This window comes from Maylandia zebra, linkage group LG14 (genome assembly GCF_041146795.1).
Source record: "Maylandia zebra isolate NMK-2024a linkage group LG14, Mzebra_GT3a, whole genome shotgun sequence".
Classification (NCBI taxonomy): domain Eukaryota; kingdom Metazoa; phylum Chordata; class Actinopteri; order Cichliformes; family Cichlidae; genus Maylandia; species Maylandia zebra.
This window is the reverse complement of record NC_135180.1, coordinates 23,108,130-23,124,793: the sequence shown is the minus strand read 5'-3', so window position 1 is coordinate 23,124,793 and position 16,664 is coordinate 23,108,130. Positions and strand designations below refer to the sequence as shown.

The 16,664-nt window shown below is 40.4% G+C and overlaps 2 protein-coding genes across 2 annotated transcripts in view; both read right to left on the bottom strand.

Moving 5' to 3' along the window:
• LOC111500619 (4F2 cell-surface antigen heavy chain) overlaps positions 1-6,242 on the bottom strand; it is a 6,503-nt gene extending 261 nt beyond the window's left edge. The window contains exons 1-9 of the mRNA XM_076873228.1: positions 6,025-6,242; positions 4,551-4,899; positions 3,171-3,333; positions 2,993-3,095; positions 2,844-2,921; positions 2,702-2,757; positions 2,422-2,617; positions 1,187-1,294; positions 1-878 (exon numbers count right to left, since the gene is read on the bottom strand). The exon at positions 1-878 is cut by the window's left edge and continues 261 nt beyond it. Coding sequence (XP_076729343.1) covers positions 489-878; positions 1,187-1,294; positions 2,422-2,617; positions 2,702-2,757; positions 2,844-2,921; positions 2,993-3,095; positions 3,171-3,333; positions 4,551-4,890 — 1,434 coding nt within the window. The 5' untranslated portion in view covers positions 4,891-4,899; positions 6,025-6,242 and the 3' untranslated portion in view covers positions 1-488. The remainder of the gene's footprint in view (positions 879-1,186; positions 1,295-2,421; positions 2,618-2,701; positions 2,758-2,843; positions 2,922-2,992; positions 3,096-3,170; positions 3,334-4,550; positions 4,900-6,024) is intronic.
• Positions 6,243-8,231: 1,989 nt separating this feature from the next.
• Positions 8,232-14,019, bottom strand: ppm1na (protein phosphatase, Mg2+/Mn2+ dependent, 1Na (putative)). The gene is made up of 6 exons (XM_004543664.3): positions 13,243-14,019; positions 11,934-12,505; positions 10,931-11,048; positions 10,723-10,837; positions 10,565-10,628; positions 8,232-8,741 (listed from the first exon to the last, which is right to left on the bottom strand). The coding sequence occupies exons 1-6, from the start codon at positions 13,646-13,648 to the stop codon at positions 8,709-8,711; spliced, it is 1,308 nt and encodes a 435-aa protein (XP_004543721.1). The 5' UTR covers positions 13,649-14,019; the 3' UTR covers positions 8,232-8,708.
• Positions 14,020-16,664: the final 2,645 nt, after the last annotated feature.

The following is a 16,664-nucleotide window of genomic DNA, read 5'->3' as shown; positions in this document are numbered from 1 at the left end:
TTTATGCTGTCCTTATATCCAGCATTTATTGTATCATTTTGCTAGCATATACTGTACTTAGTCGCACGCCTAAGTGACCGTTTCAAAAATTCAGGAAACTCAAAATACAAGAGAACTCTTCGGTTACAGTAATAACACTCGGGATACTGCCAAATTTTGTTGTAAAAAGGATTTTTTCACTTCTGATATAAGCACACTTATAATAGGTTATCTAAACCCAATGTGAACTGAGTATCATTTTAACTCTTTAAACACACACAAAACAAAATTTTGTGATGTGAAATCAAGATTTACTTGTTATCTGAGTTCACACAGTCATGCTATATTATACATATATTACAGATCCCAGTGGTTGAAGGGGAACCACAAATGTTGCCACACAAAACAATGACTTTATTTTCAGTGACTTCTGAGCACAAATGATAATTTTTTTAAAAACAGCTGCATCACTGTGGTTTGAGATATACTGAAACCCGACCACAGAAACTCTACGAATAGTTTTGTGCTTCAAAAAGTTTGATTACGATGGCTTCGTGGGGCTGCAGTCTGAGACTGTAGAGAGATGTGGACCCAAAACGATCCATCCCTGTGCTGGCTACAAACAGCCCGGCATCAGGCAAGCTCGAGGCCCAGGCAGGATCCAGGCTTTGAGGCTGAAACCCGAAGTTGAGCAGAACAAGGAAGTGGACACAACCCCAGGAGCGTAGAAAGGCAAGAATTGGGGGAGATAAAGGAGAGGAAAGAGAGGAGTTGGAGGATGACGAGGTGTTGAAAGGGAGGAAGGTGAAACTGCCATATTGAAGCGCTTCTTCTCTGGCTTTGGAGAAGCTGAGGGAGGAGAAGAGCTGAAGGGCTGCACGGTTCATTTTGCCCTTTTCCTGAGGAAGAGGGGAGGATGGCGACAAATGTGAGAAAAATAAATACAATATGCCCCAAATACTGCAACAGCTTTGCAAGAGTTCCAACTGCATTTGTGAAAAAAAGTCAAAGAACAAATCTTATTGAGACATTTTTAGAGCACAAGCTAGCTTCATACTGAGTGTTTGGTATCTAGTAGCTCGTCCATCTCTCTGTGAGACATGCAAATTTTCAGTGGCGTATAATACAAGCTGCAATGTTTCAGATGACATCGTTAGCGGTTAAAAATCATTCATCAATCAATTTAAAGTCTCAAACAAGGCTTTACCTTTGTTTTCTCCATGTCTTTATCATACTGGATTGCTGGTGATCCTGGCAGAGTCATCATCAACACCAGGAGTAACTTCTTCAGTTCCTGAGATGCGTTGCCTCCAACCTGTTAAAACAATGGAGAGAGTGACCATATAACTACTAACTTTCCAAACCAAAGCTGAAAAAATAAATATGTAATGAAAAGTAGTGCATAAGAGCTGCGGTTTTTAGTATCTTTGTCGCATCTTTGTAGTCTGATGCTTGTAAACTGTCACATAGAAAGTTGACTAGGGCTACGTTCACACTGCAGGTCTTAATGCTCAATTGCGATTTTTTGATCAAATCCGATTTTTTTGTCTGCTTGTTCACACTACAAATAAAATGCGAGAACAAACGCTCTCTAGTGTGAAACCTCAAAGCGGCCCACATGCGCAAAAGAAGATGTCACACACAACACGCTCTGTTTCGATCCAGACCAAACAGTATTGTTTGACTGATGGCCCTAATATAAAGACTTGTTTCGGTCTTTACGTTTCCCAATTTTGTTTAAGTTATAAAGTTATTTTGTTATTTACATATGGCCTAATAATTATCTTTATTGCTGTTTTAGTGGAGCGGTGCTTCAAAGGATAGTTGCAGACTTCTGTCAGAGTCTGCAGATTATACAGTACAAATAAAATGTTCACATTTCTCCAACATTGTCTTCCCAACAGTTTCACCGGATGGCCAGGAAGGGTTCATGATGTCTTCTCCGGCGCTGATAATTGGCGTCTGTGTTGTGTCAGTGGCGTAAAAGACGGATTTAATGCGACATGACCGTTCAAACAGCAGTCGCTTTCTAAAACATCAGATATGTATCGGATTCAGTACCACATACGAAAGTGACCCAGATCGGATTTGAAAATATTGGATTTGTGCCGTTCACACTGTCACACCATGATCGGATATGGGTCGCATAGGGTCAAAAAAGTCGGATTTGATGCGCTTTCGCCTGCGGTGTGAACGTAGCCAAAACGAACGTTAGGGCTGAGCTGTTCAGTCAGAAACAGATAATACCACTAGATTAAGCAATATGTGCATTAGCTTTTCTGACATTTAATAACACAAATAACAGGTTTGCTTATAATGGAAAAAAATGACTTGATGCAGTCAATTAAAATAACTGTACAAGGATTTTAGGAAAATTTGCAAAATCTGTAAAATAAGCATTTTTCTATCAAAATGTACAAGAATCTTATAGAGAAATCTTACTGTCCAGCTGGGCCATATATTATCTCCTCTTGTTTGTAGGTGTCTCTCTACAGCATCAGCCACTTCCTGTGCAAACAGTGGGTGATGTGAACGAGGGAGAATGGACCTCATGACCACATCCACCAGTGTAACGTTGACCTGACCGGAGCCATTTAATGGACGCAGAACATCTGCCGTCTGTTTAACCACGACAATCCTGAAATTAAACATTTTTTTCCAGCAATCCTTGAGCTTCCTTTATAACATAAAAAAAACTCTGTATTTACATGCATAACAACACCTTTCCTCCTCGGGACTACTGAATTCCCCAAAGACACGTCTCCACTCCAGCAGAGTCTGAAAAGTACACATTTAATTGGGAAAACTGAGCCTATGGTAACGCCACTTGTAGCTAAATTCAAAACTAGTCAATATCATTTGACCTTTTCTGAATATGCTGCATCAGTGTCACAGATAACAAAACCTGCCACACCTTTTTCCAACCAGAAGTGGAGTGCACGCTGTAGAAAGAATATCCATTTCATATTTTATGAACTCCTGACTGAGTGCATGATCAGAAAGCAGGTTTTACCTGTGTGGTAGCTGAGAGGTTTCCAGTTACATCCTGAAGTGCCAACAGATCCCGTTTACACAAGTCAAGCACAATTTTAAGACCTGCAGGACCAGCATGAAGCCTGTTAATCAGTAATAAAGGCCCATAAAACCACGTCTGAATACCATTTGCAAAAAAAAAAAAGTTCTTTACTCACCTGCTTTGCGGCTCACTGAGCAGATGTTGTATCCAAGCCAGTGGAGCAAAGTTTTTATCAGCGGCAGTGAGGTTTAAAGGAAAGACCTCAACATCAAACACACCCTTCAGGATTAGAGCCCCTATACCCAAAGACCTGAGGTAGGGAAGCTGCTCATGCATTGCTTAAGAAAATACATATCAGAAAGAGTTACTTATTTTTAATCAGAATGCCATGATATTCAGTTTCCTCATGTGATGGGTTTGCATTCATGTTTATTTCAGTAGAGCTGTTATTTATCATTTATATCGAAGAACATGTTGCGCACAGATGCTCATGTGGGATTAGAAAAATGTTTTCTATTTTCAAAGCAAAAGCAACAGCACTTTCTCAGACTCTCATAACTTGATACAATCGTGTGGTAGCCCACAGTATTAATCACACAGTCAGATTAAGTAGTTATCAGCACAGAGATGAACCCAGTGCAGCTTTTGGCCTCACAGTAATAGTGAAACTGTTTAACTAAAAGCAATAATTGGTACAAATACAGCCACGCTTGCACATTGCATTTTTGGGTACAATAACATTTGTGTGGTTTTAAAAGCCGTTATTGGCCCTACCAACATAAATGCGGTGGACAAAATAATGGAAAAAATGGTTTCAATGAAAACTGATGACTGCAGCTTTCCTGTTGTCGTGACTGCCAGGAAGCAGGTAGTTAAGTGATGGTGAATGAGGTGCATCTAAGGTTGTGCACGCTGCAAATTTTGATATAGATCAGATACCATGTGTGAATGTTTGTGTGAATGGGTGGATAACAGGATGTGTAAAGCGCTTTGGGGTCCTTAGGGACTAGAAAAGCACTGTACAAATCCAGGCCATTTACCATGTAATTACGGGGCCAGTGCCTTTAACTTATAAAAGCAGCTTGTGCATCATGACTGAGATGAATCATCAATTTGTAAATTCTGAACTAATTTTGATCAGTCACTGTGATTTTCACTTTCCAAAAATAATCAGTCAAAGCAAAACATTTTTCAGTTTCTCATGTATTTTGAAAATGGGGGACTGGAATGTAAATGTGTCCGTCTAATTTGGGCCAGGCTATACAAAGATTCAGACATTTTTCGTAGTGCATGTTTGAAGTCGTCCCCCCTCCTCCATTTTCAAAAAACAAACATAAATAAATAATTTACCACAGTTTAGTGGTCTAAAATTGAACTGAAAGGATCGAAGCAAAGTATCTATCTTATCGTGCTAATATCGATCCAATATCAGCGTCGGAATAGAATCTATCGATATTTGAATTGATCACCCACCTTTAAATTATCCATCATGTCAATTTTTTAAGCATAGAAATATTAAACCCAAATTTCAGCATTTTGTTTCGGCGCGTCCTACCGCACATGCCCTCTGAACCCTCGGTCTGCGCCTCCGTCCACTGGTCGGCCTGCAGCTGATAGAACACAGACTCCTGCCACCATTTCAAGGGCGTCGCAACCGGCCGGGGGCTCTTTATTATGATGGCGATAGAAGTGGCAAGTATGGTGACCCAGGCGAGCCAGAACAGCAGCACCAGGTAACAGCGCACGTTCCTCCAGACAGGCCCAGCAGCTGCCTCGAGCTCCTCTCTCGTCATTGGCCTCCACAGAGAGTCGGACTCCGGAATGAGCAGAGGGCATGTCTCTGAGGCTCCCGGCGGCACACTGCTATAACCCACATGCCCTGCGTTCACGGGCATCTCACGCTGCTGCAGGTAGATTAAGGGGATTATTTTAACTTTAAATGAACATTTAGACACTCAAGCCGAAGCACGCAGAAGCTGTCCAACTGTCGCTTAGGTTTTCTTTGGACTCGCTAAGTTCGTCTCTTTCAGTAACTCGCTGTTTCCACGCGACACTGAGCACAAGGCAGCTTTGTAATGAGCTGCACCTACCTGCCGGACTCAGGTGCAACATTTAATCTGACACACAGTCCTGTTGTCCCACTTTCTTACAGTGGTGGCGCAGTGAGGGACAACGAGTGTCCTTGTTCCCCTAAACAAGATTAAGCGTTTGGAGAGGGGGGCAGCACAGGAAGGACTATTCAAGATTTAATTTACTGATTATTTCACATCATTGTAGTTTGTCTTTTTTCAACACTTTTATTCCCTCGTGTACTCTGTGCTACTAATTGCTCGTGGGCATGTTTCCTCTTGTCCTTAGCTGTGCCTCCATTAAATGAATTTCACTGGCAGTGATGGAAGGCAGAATTAACAGCTCTGAGTCAGCGCATGCAGCTCTGATGAGCTGAAACTAAAATTAGTTGAATTCTGGAAAATTTTATTCTTGCAGCACAAATTCACAACAATGGTCACTTCAAGGCACTTTACTATAGTAAGGTAAAGACCCTGCATCGTAATAGAGAGACAGCTCTTGGTGGCAGTGACACATTAGGGGGTTTTGGGGGGATTTTACCATTCCTCTGTTGCAACTCAGACAGGAAACTAGTAAAAACAGAAATGATTTTCTGAACAGATTTTCCTAGAAAGTCTGTACCTTTAAAATATGCTCAGATGATTTCTTTTATTTATAAGATCATATGTATAAGCCGATCCTCTTTGTTTATAACTTCTCTGCACTAGAGGCTGTAGCCATCCCAGCCAAGCAAACACTTCTGTAAAAAGTGATATTTCTGAAAATTCCAGTGTTGCCTGTAAAAACGACAAAATCCACTGAAATTGGAAACAATTGCAGCACCTGAAGGAAACAGCTGGTGAAAGTTTCCAGCCAGTGGTTCATACCCAAAGCTGCTTAACTTCCTGCCGTGAGGCAACAGAGTCATTTTAAATCAGTTTAAATGAACTTAAATGCCACAAAACCCAGTTATTACTCACATTTTATATATGGTAGTTTCTTTGTGCCTTCCTCTCAGGTGCTTTTCTTCTTCTTCTTCTGTACCTCTTCTTGTTTTTTGTTCTCTCTTGTTATGTTTGTCCAAACAAGTGTTCAAAGCTGAGGGATGCTACCCTGAGCTGAAAATTTCCAGTGATTCGACTTGTCAGGAGTGAGGAGATGTGAAGGAGGAACAGTCCAATAAAAGCTCTGCTCTGGGAGTTAATAAAGAGGTGCCGGGCCACATCACACCCTCGCAAAAAAGTTGGTTTTTTTTGAAAGCCTAAGTTAGGATAACACTTATATTTTAGACTCTATATGTGAGAGATAAAATATTAAGTGTTAAAGTAAAATAATTGTGACTGTCTATAATTTGAAAGCTGTACACATGGAGCAAACTAAGCTAACTGTGCAACAGAGATCCACTGGCAAAAACTCCACTGCAATTTGAAATTCACATTGACGTAACACATCACACCCGCCCTCTAAAATGCTGTAGATCTTAGAAGTAATGAGGCAGATGTGCTAATTCCCAGAAACCTCTCATCCTCTTCATCCAGTTTGGTCCTCTAACCCCCCCCCCCCCCCCCCCCCCCCCCCCCCCACACACACACACACACACACACACCCCCACACCCACCCGTCTTTCTCCTAACCTCTCCTTCATTCTTTATCCTTTTGTGTCTCTCGCTCTGGCTTTCCTCTCTCGTGGCATACGCTTATGTTGATGTAACAAGTTATTGCCATCTGTGTGACCTTTGCTCCATGACAGCACCGTGCAAACTGATTGTTTACCGAGAGATACTGTGGTCCATCACAAATGTCAGATCATTTGTTTTCCTCATATGCAGCTTGTATACAATATCACATGGCAATGTAAATGAGCTGCATTACACAGACGCTTCCATGATGAGCAGATAACTATCAGTGTCTGACCAGGCACTGTGTGGTTAAATAATATCAAATACTCCCTGGATAAGCAATAGAAAATTGATGGGCAGACCCACTGTCATAAAGTACAGTACTGTACACAAGTCATGAGTCACTACTCACATCTTAGCGTTTTGCTAGTAAAATGCGAAGCTGGTGCAACAATTTATTGAGACACGCAAATATACAAATATTGATATAAGGCAAAAACACAGTTCATTCTAACAAGCTTGATAGTCAACATTTGCTATGACCCTCTTTTACACATGAACTTTTTTAGTCAAGCGTTCTTCTGATTTCTTTAAGTCGTGTTCAGAAATAGTTCTGCAGACCTGAAGGACATTCAAAGCTCTTCTTTGGACCTCGACTGCCTTTTTGTTTTGTCCTGTGTCAAGATGATTTCACACTGCTTCAATAATCTTGGAGTCCATGAGGGCAGTCTATGACTGACACTCATCCACTGTGTGTTCTTCTGTCCACTGGCCATTGGTAGTGTGTTTGAGATCATTGTTGAGCTAAAAGAAAACGTTGCCAATCATACACTTTCCAAATGGTATTGCAGGGTGAATCATAATCTGATGATAATTTTCTGTGTTCATAATTCCATCAATTTTGAAACAATCCCCAGAGCCTCCACTGTGGTTTACTAATGGTTGACAGTCACTGTTGTATCTCTCTCCTGACCCATTCTAAGCATACTGTTGTAATTTGAACCAGAAATTTCAAATTTGGATTCATCACTCTGTAAGAGCTGATTCCTTCCAGTTCTTGTGTCATTTGGCACACCTCAGCCTTTTCCTATAAATGGCTTCTTCAGGGCCGACCTTCCACTGAGGCCATTTCTGATGAGTCTTTGGCGACAGCAGATGGATTAACTCAAGTACCAGATGTGTCTCTCAGATCCTGGTGGACATTTTCTTATTTCTTAAGGTCGTAACTTCCAGATACTGTTCATCTGCTGTAGGTAGTTTTTCTTAGAGGTGTTGCCACTTTTTCTTTTGTCCTCCACAGTTGTCCAGATCCATCAAATCTTTACAGAAACAGAGATCTCTATGCTAAGATATGCCAGCAAGTCTTTATGAATCACATCGTTGCTGCAAAAATACTATTTTGCCAGTCAAACTGCGGTATCTTTGGTATTTTCTATAGATTCAATTAAAGAAATACGAAGAAATTATGTGGAGTGGGGTTTTTTTGTTGGTTTTTTTGCCTAATGACACAATTTTAAAATAGTTTTTTGCTAAGTTCTTGTGTGTAGTGACAACACTGTTTCCCTAGGTTAGGCGACCTTTTTTATGCTTGAATGATTCATAGGTCAGTGTTAAGTGGCTTAACAAACAGCCATGAAAGAGCTGGACTGAAAAACCGTGAAAAGCAGCCAATGTTCAAATAAAAGCTTTGAAAGATCTCCAGAAAGCCCAGAGGACTATTGCTAAAGACCACGGAGGTGCTCAAGACCTTTGCTCAAGACCTTTGCACATTAATATAAATTTTTTAGATAAAAAGTGTCACCCAGCCACCCACCCTCCCACCCCAAGTGAATTAAATATAAATAAATAAATAAAAACACATGCAGTGGATGTATCATTTTGTTCCTCCATATTTAATATGATTTGACCAGAAAGCAAATATGTGTGGCTATACCCAAAAACAAATATACCCTATACCCAAAAACGTTACTTAAAGAATTGTGCTTAGTGTGGTCCACATCTAAGAAGTGTCTAAGCTTTCTTCATGATGTTGATTCTTCGTGGCTTTAGTTTGAGTCTTCCTCTGATCCTTCAATGTCCTGAAATGTCACAAGACAAAGACATAGTTATTTCAGACCCGGTAATGCTATAAAATAGAAATTCTATTAAGTTGTTTTGTAATTATTATTATTTCCTTCTGAGACTCGGATGAAATTATTATTTTTTTGATTATTCTGTTTCAAGGAAACACATTTTAAACTTGTTATTTATTTATTTTTCATCTTCTGTTCCTGGAAGTGGACAATAAGTCTTGTTTGATCACCGAATGCTATGATGTCTGAGTGAGGCTTAAAGATATTTTACTCGGAACTGTGGAAGTGGGATCGTGCTCAGAGCTGTCAAGTGATGAGGGGGAGGAGAACCAGACATCAGTGCAAGAAGGTTAAAAATTACGATGGAGGGCATACCGACTTTTGGGGCGCCTGAGAAGTGGTAACATGACAACACTTCTTCTTCATTATGGATGAGAAGTGTTGCACAAGCTAGACCTCTGAAGTGGTGGGATTTGAATCACTGTCTGTCTCCAAGAGGATCATCATGTGAAGGGAATCATCTTTCCATGGCAGCCTTGTTACATTCTGTTTAAGAGAGGTGTCACTTCAGAGACTCCTCAGCTCATGTATTAGTTTGATGGACTCCCTAATCTTGAAAAATTGGTTAAAACTAGGAAATGGGAAATTCGGTTATGTAGGCAAGGCAAGGCAAGGCAAATTTATTTGTATAGCACAATTCAACAACAAGGTGATTCAAAGTGCTTTACAGAGACATTAGACATGTATGATGTCATGTGGTGACCACAGATATAGTGCAGAAGTTTTAATGCCACCTTTAGAAATAACCATCTCTCTCTTGTTTGTGTGCTCCTTTTTTCTAAATAATGCCGGGTTGCCTGTTTCCTGTTTGATGTAATCAGAGGAGCTCCTGTTTCAGGGTTGTGGGCAGCATTATTCTGTTTTCTTGTTTCATCCTAAAAATAAAATTTCAACCCAATTTCTGTATAGTTGAAATCGAATTGATCCTCAAAAGCTGTTATTTCCTCCTCTGAGATTTTAACCTTCCTGCTCTGATGTCTGGCTTTCCTCCACCTAATCCCCTGACAGAAATAATTCTGACTCCCCTTTCACAGTTCTGACTTCATTTAATTCTCTGCTTCCTGAAGTAATGACTTAGGTCAGACACTGAAGACACTGAATCAAAGTTTTGTTTTGCAAGAGGTAAAATTACTGTGCATTGCTGAAATCCTGCTAAATGTTTCAAAAGAATATGGAAAATATGGAAACTGCAATTTCCGTCATTTTAAAGAGAAAGTCTGTGTGCTCTGTTAGCTCAACCCCCACAATGTTGTATAGAATAGAAAGCTCGGGATTTCCCCATGACAGTACAGAGGGAGTCATATAGATTGCATAAATGGGCTTGATGTAATGGTCTCAGACTTATGTACCAGACAGAGGACAAAAAATGATTGCTGGGTTTTAGGAGGAAAGGTTGCACTAAATAAAACTGGGATTTGAGCAAAAAACATTAAACATACTGTCACAGAAAGTAAACCTGCAAGTCTTCATACTTCAAACTTAAACTAGAAGGTTGATCAGTCACAACAACAGCTAGTTGCAACCATATGTGTTTAATTTTAAAATTCCAAAATTTCATTCTGTTCATCTGGATGTGGCGTTCTCAGTGGGAGAAATCCACAACTTGTGGTTTGGTTAATGTCGAGAGAAATCCTGCCCTCAGATTGTCCTGCTCTCTGGAGCCTGTTATCCCTACTTTAAGGTTTTCCAACTGTAATGTGACAGAAGATAAACATCCATAGATCTACCAGCTTTTGTGACATTTCTTATGCGTGTCTTCTATGCATTACCATAGGCTCCTGAGTCCTTAGAGCCATGATGTGTTTCTGGTATGCTGAGATGATACAGTCTCGCCTGCAAAAGTAGAAACACTAAGAGTAGGTATTTGATTCTCCAAAAGTAATTACACTTCAAACACATCAGTGTTGGCGGCGATTCGTTTGCTCACTTGCTGGTGATTCCTCCTCCTGGGGGCAGTCCCGGCATCTCTTCTGCTGCTAGGAATTTGATCACATATAGAAGGTCAGGGTCCTCATCTTTGCACCTCATCATCTGGATAATTTCTGTGGAGGTCAATGAGTAAAACAACCTGCTTATAAAAATGGAAATTAAGAGCGATCTATTTTAGCATGAAGCAGGAAAGTTATCAGCAGTACCTTCCACTTTCATATCAATTTGTTGCTCAAGCTCTGCCTCTTGTTGCAGTGCCTCCTGTGACACCTGGGGGGCGCCAGGGAAGCAGACAATGATGATGCTGATGTTATCCAAGCTGCCCTGCAGAGGGAGACAGAGCACTTTGATGCAGATCAAAATAAGAGTAGAAAGTTACATGTACTTAAATGCTATCTGAGGTTCTTGTATTTTTTCCATGTCATGGGGAAAAAATGTTTTTTGGCTTTTTTTGTGATGTCACATTGTAAACTACATATTATAGCTTGTAACTCTGGAAAAATGCATCCTGGAAAGTTATTGCAGTGTTATTGCCATCATCCTGTTGCCTATGAAGTGAGGCTCAGTGTGTACTGGAACATGCAGTTATTCAGCAGGTACAGTAAAATAAATAAATAGCGCCCCATCGTAGCCGGGATAAAGTGTCTGAGCCAGCGTCAACAGCCTCACATTCAGGCCTAATCCCAACCATGTGCGGCTTTTCTTCCCTCCAATCTTGTCCCCAGGATTCCTTAATACAGCTATTTATAGAGTATGGATAGTAACTAAAAAGCATTAAGAAGACCAGCAGGAGTAATCTACTTACGTAACAAGTTGTTAGCATTAAACCTCCTCACAGAGACTCTCCCCACCACCACCCCCCTCTTGACGTAAAGCTTGCCATTCACAAATCCACCTGTGGTAACTCTGAGTCTTACTGAAAGGTCCAGTGTGCTGAGTTTGAAGTAAACAGAAGGACTGCTAAGATAAGACCTCGCGATGATACACATGTGTTTGGGAATTAAGCAGTTCAGTTTAAAATTTTATATATATATATATATATATATATATATATATATATATATATATATATATATATATATATATATATATATATATATATATATGTGTGTGTGTGTGTGTGTATTCTTTTAGAACATTGCAAGTCTGAGTGCTTCTATTCACAAAGTGCTTCACTGTTACTGTGGATTTTGTGGCCTGATTTCTCACCTTATAGAGGCAGAGATCAATGACTTGGGTACAAATCTCTCTCAGGTCATCGCACACCTGCAGACGGTTGCGTACAAAAGCACACAGTTCTTCATTTCCAATGGCATCCCACACACCATCGCAAGCTAGAATTAGGAACTCGTCTTCAGGCGTCCTCTCCAGCTCGTACACCTCCGGCTCCGGAGACACGAGTTGCTCCGTCTGCGACCTCCAGTCCACCTCCTTGAAGTCAAAGTCTCCCAGTGCCCTGGAAACAGCCAGCGAGCCATTGATTCTCTGCAGGGTCACCGAGCCTCCGGCGTTCTGGATCCGCTCCTTTTCTCTGGGGTTGAACGGCTTGTGGTCTTCGGTGTAGAAGACCACCTGGCTGTCATGGCAGAGCAGAGTGCGGGAGTCTCCGCAGTTGATAAAGTAAATGTGGCGCGGAGAAATCAGCACACCTGCTGCAGTGGAGCCACTTCTGTCCCAGTTGTCCTGACGAGCCAGTTTGTGCATATGACGATCAATGTCTAGGAAGCCTTCGCGTATCCCTTCCTTTACTTGCTCAGGATCCTCGTTTGTTTGAATCCCACCTGTTGGAAAAGAGGGACAATCAAAGATAGATGTTTGGCTTGTGACGTTTTACATTTAACTTTTAATGACACAGAACAAGTTTAGAGAAAGTGCACTGGAGAAACAAACATTACTGAGCAGTACTGTAGCTGTGAGCAAACGTGAAAAACTCAATGTAGTTTTCTTTTTTCTCCCTGTAGAACTGCTGGGTTGAAATTACATGTTTAAATAAATTCAGTCCCTGCGATGTTTCAAGTGTTTCTAAAAGCATCTAGAATTTTTGATTTGAGAAAAATGCATACTGTAGTGTAGTGTGGTGTTTTATTTTTTTAAATTCACTTTAAGTAATGCACAGTGTGCTGTAACCCTTAAGTCTCAATCTTTTATAGCCTTTATTAATCAGCTCTTAATTAGCTATTTTGTGTTCCTAAAGTAATTTCATTGACCTGTTTATCAAAGGATTTGTTTTGGGACTGAAAATACACATGTTCTGCTAAAGTATTTAACTTGCCAGACCGCTTCTCCTTTGCATGATGTTGCTTATTTTATTCTTTAAGAGGCTTTGGTCCTAAGCAAACTACAGCGAGTGCATTTCAAGTCTGAATGTTAATTATTAAAGCCACAAAAGACTGGAAGCGTTTTCCTGTCAAACAAGTAAAGTAAGAACATGTTTGGGGCTACTTTGAAGGTGTTTAGATATAAATATAAGTTTCTAAAAATCTTACATTTTGATTCAGAGTCAGTGGTTAACACGTACCTGCAGCCAGGATGTGATCCAGCAGGTGTCTGGCACAGTACTGTGCCACTGTGGTGCCTGCGTGTCCATCAAAAACAGAAAAGTAACCCCAGTCTCGCAACTCTGCTCTCAGCTGGGGCATACAGGCGTGGGCATCCTCCATCTGAGCCCTCCACCCCTGCATGCTTGCCACAGCATAGTTCAACCCCACAGGAGATCCCCCCTCAGACACATACTTTTCCAAAATGGGATGCTCCAGGTACGGGCTGGGTATTCCGTCATCTTCATCCAAGTTGTCCTCCTCCCCAGGCCCTGTCTCCCTGGATCCTCCTTTGAAGAAGAAGGTGACCATCTTCTCTGTCTCTTTCACCAGCTGTCGGAGGAAGGAGGGAACCTCCACATTGCTCGCCCGGCGTGCTGTCCTCATCACTCCACGGAGTCTGTGCTCAAGCTTCCTGCTCGACTTGGCGGCACCTCGTCTCCTCCGGGTGCCCCTCCTCCGCCCCTGTGTTTTTCTCAACAGGTCCAGTGCAACAGGTAGGTTATAACCCTTTTCCCCCCAAAGCAGGGGAAGCAGGTAAACTAAAATTGTTTTTACAGTGAAATCCGGTTAAATGAAACACTGCGTTAGTTTTCTATTTAAAAACACCAGGGGCATATTTTTTTAAAATCCTGCGACTTTCTTGTAGAGAATCCTCCCTCGTCAAGACCTGGTTCTCACTGTCTGTGGGGTTTTTTGTTTTGTGTTTTTTGTCTCCCTCTCTCTCTTCTTTTCTTCTCACTTTATCAACCTGGCACTTCTATTGGCTCATCTATTTCCATGGATTTATCTCCTCAATTGGCCCCACCCACTCCCTGTCCTTCTTCCTCTACCTCTGACTGTGTAGTACTGGCTCTGTAGGTAATGCTGGATTATCACATGGCCAGCATGCCAGCACAAGAGTCCTGTGTCTGCACACATGCATGGATTATAACTGGGACATTTAGCAAAACACTGACAGAGCCCATGATCAGTCTTGCACGCCTGTGGGAGATTAACATATCTGACGATCTTTAGAGAGAATTTTTGAGTGACTCATGAATCCTATTGTTTATTTGTTTAGGGATCATCACAATACCCTGTGAGGTTGCCAGTGTTGTCCATAAGTCAGTCTATAAATGTTCTTAATTTGCTTGAAATTTGATTATTGGAAAAAAATCATCTTAGTCATCTGTATACGTCATAATCTAGCTAGCACATTTTATTTGATAATCTAATTGTGTAAATGAAACACAAGTTCAATTCAAGTGATTAAAAATATATATCGCACTAGGTTCAACGTGCCTCATCATAAAGACCAGTGAGCTCTCCTGTTAAACAAGGGAAATCACTGAGAGCTCAAAAAGCCACGTAGCAGACTTTGAGATGAGCGCTGTAAATAAAAATGAGATATTTTCATTTTTCGTAAGGTTTTCTGTAACCACTTATCTCTGTTTAAGGTCAAATAAAACTTAAGTAGAACTTATTTTTGCATGCAGTTATTTCTTTTAAAATGTCAGGAGGCAAATTGGTGGATTTAAAAATGATCACAACTGCAACAAAACAAAATCACTGGCAAATATCATTGTGCTGAAGTCTGGAGCCACCCTTCATACCCTTATATTTTGCTTCCAAGGACCCAGACTTTGTGGACATGAAGTGGTCTTGAGAAGTAGTTCTCCAGGCTTGAAGGTCATTTCTTTGGGCTGCTTTTCACAGTTTTTCAGCTCAGCCCTTATACTTGGCCATTTTCAGAGGAATTCAGAGGAATGTTTGTCAACCCACTTAAATGGGCTATAAGTCATTCAAGTGTAAACAAGGTGTCTTACCAGGGATGAAACAGACAACTTAGAGCCATTGTAAAATTGTAGTTTGAGGCAATTTGCTATTAGCAGCCTGTAAATACATCATTTCTCCTCTTTTCTTTTGTTAAATGTATTTAAAAAATTCCCAAAGATAACACAGTTTGACAGGCAATTTACCATGTCAACAAGGTGATTCCAAATTAGATCCATAATAGCTAAAAACTTAATGTCTCATCATGGTGTGCAGTGTGGCATTAAAATTGAAAAAAAAAAAAAAACTGTAAAAAAAAAAGTAGCAGACCTTAAAAAATTATCTAAGGAGATTAAACAGTATTTGAAAGTCATATCCTTACGAAATGGGTATAAACCCAGCAAATACCTGACAAATAAATTTGGTCCTTAGTGAAAGAGAGGCTGTCAAGAAGTTATTCTTAAGGAAGAGAAATGGGAAGAAAGGCTGAAGTATGTCACTTGACACAAGAACTGGAATGAAAATATGTGACAACAGGTGTTTTAGAGTGATGAATATGACATTTTTATTTCAAAAGTAAAATAAATTGTTGCTTATCAACATTTTTGTTTCAGTCATCTGTAAAGCATAGTGCAGGGTCTGTTCAGCCAGTGGTGTTGGAGAAAAGTATCATCATATTTTTAATTCAACATGCATTCCTCTCTGGAAAGTGTTAGCTGGGCAGTGGCGTAATCTTTCAGGATAGCAACATATTACCCATGCAACAAAAGCATACCAGGATAGAAAAGCACACAGTAGAACATTAGCAGTTATGCATGGGCTTTCACCGGTTCCCAAGCTTGAACTTGCCAGAGAATGGAACAACTGACTAAAGAAGAGCTTTGAATGTCCTATGAGAAGCCTGGAAAATTATTTCTTGAGACTACTTGAGGACCGCTTGCCTAAGAGAGTTCAAGCTGTTCAAGCGGAATAAAGGCGATCATAACAAATAGCGACTTTCACGCTCATTAAATTTCTACAAAATCAGTATTTGCTTTATATACTTTTCTTCCATGTATTTTTGCACATGCTTTAATAAGTCATCGCAAATATTTCCCATTTCCTAGCGAAATTTTAACAAAGTGTGTGTTGGCCCAAGACTTTTGGACAGAGCTGTATGTTCAGATATTGACTCCCAGTGAGTTAATCATGAGTTATATTCACTGTGAAGTTGAATTCTATTTGTTCACACTGGACTTTTGAAACTTTTGAAGCACTGGCCACCATTCTGCCTTAAACGTTGAGAATGGTAAATGGTACCAGCTCCTTTTGGCTGTGTACCATCATCTCTGATGTATGACAGAAATCTAAAAGAAGTGCTTTAATGTTCATATGAAACAGAAAGATATGCTGTTTAAGGCTAAAATGGAGGATATAAATAAGCTAAAGTAAAAGTGGAACTTGTTCACATGAAGAGACAGATGATATGCAGTAAACTGGCCCTCGAACTTGTAACCTGCTGATTGTGTGTCAGATGACACCTCTGCGTCCTTATCTAATTAGTTTGTGTATTTGCGATTTCTGACCTGGTTTAGAGGTTAAGAGCGTTAAGGTCTATATGTGTGTATCTTTGTTGTCATCAACCTAAAAGTAGCACTAAACCTTTTAT

What these genes read in the sequence shown, in the direction of transcription:
- ppm1na (XM_004543664.3), bottom strand. Translation starts at nt 13,648, where the DNA reads ATGAGGACAGCACGCCGGGCGAGCAATGTGGAGGTTCCCTCCTTCCTC. An exon ending in TTGATCTCTGCCTCTATAAG is followed by an intron (nt 11,049 to 11,933) that starts GTGAGAAATCAG and finishes CTCCCTCTGCAG; the next exon opens with GGCAGCTTGGATAACATCAG. An exon ending in AATTGATATGAAAGTGGAAG is followed by an intron (nt 10,838 to 10,930) that starts GTACTGCTGATA and finishes TGACCTCCACAG; the next exon opens with AAATTATCCAGATGATGAGG.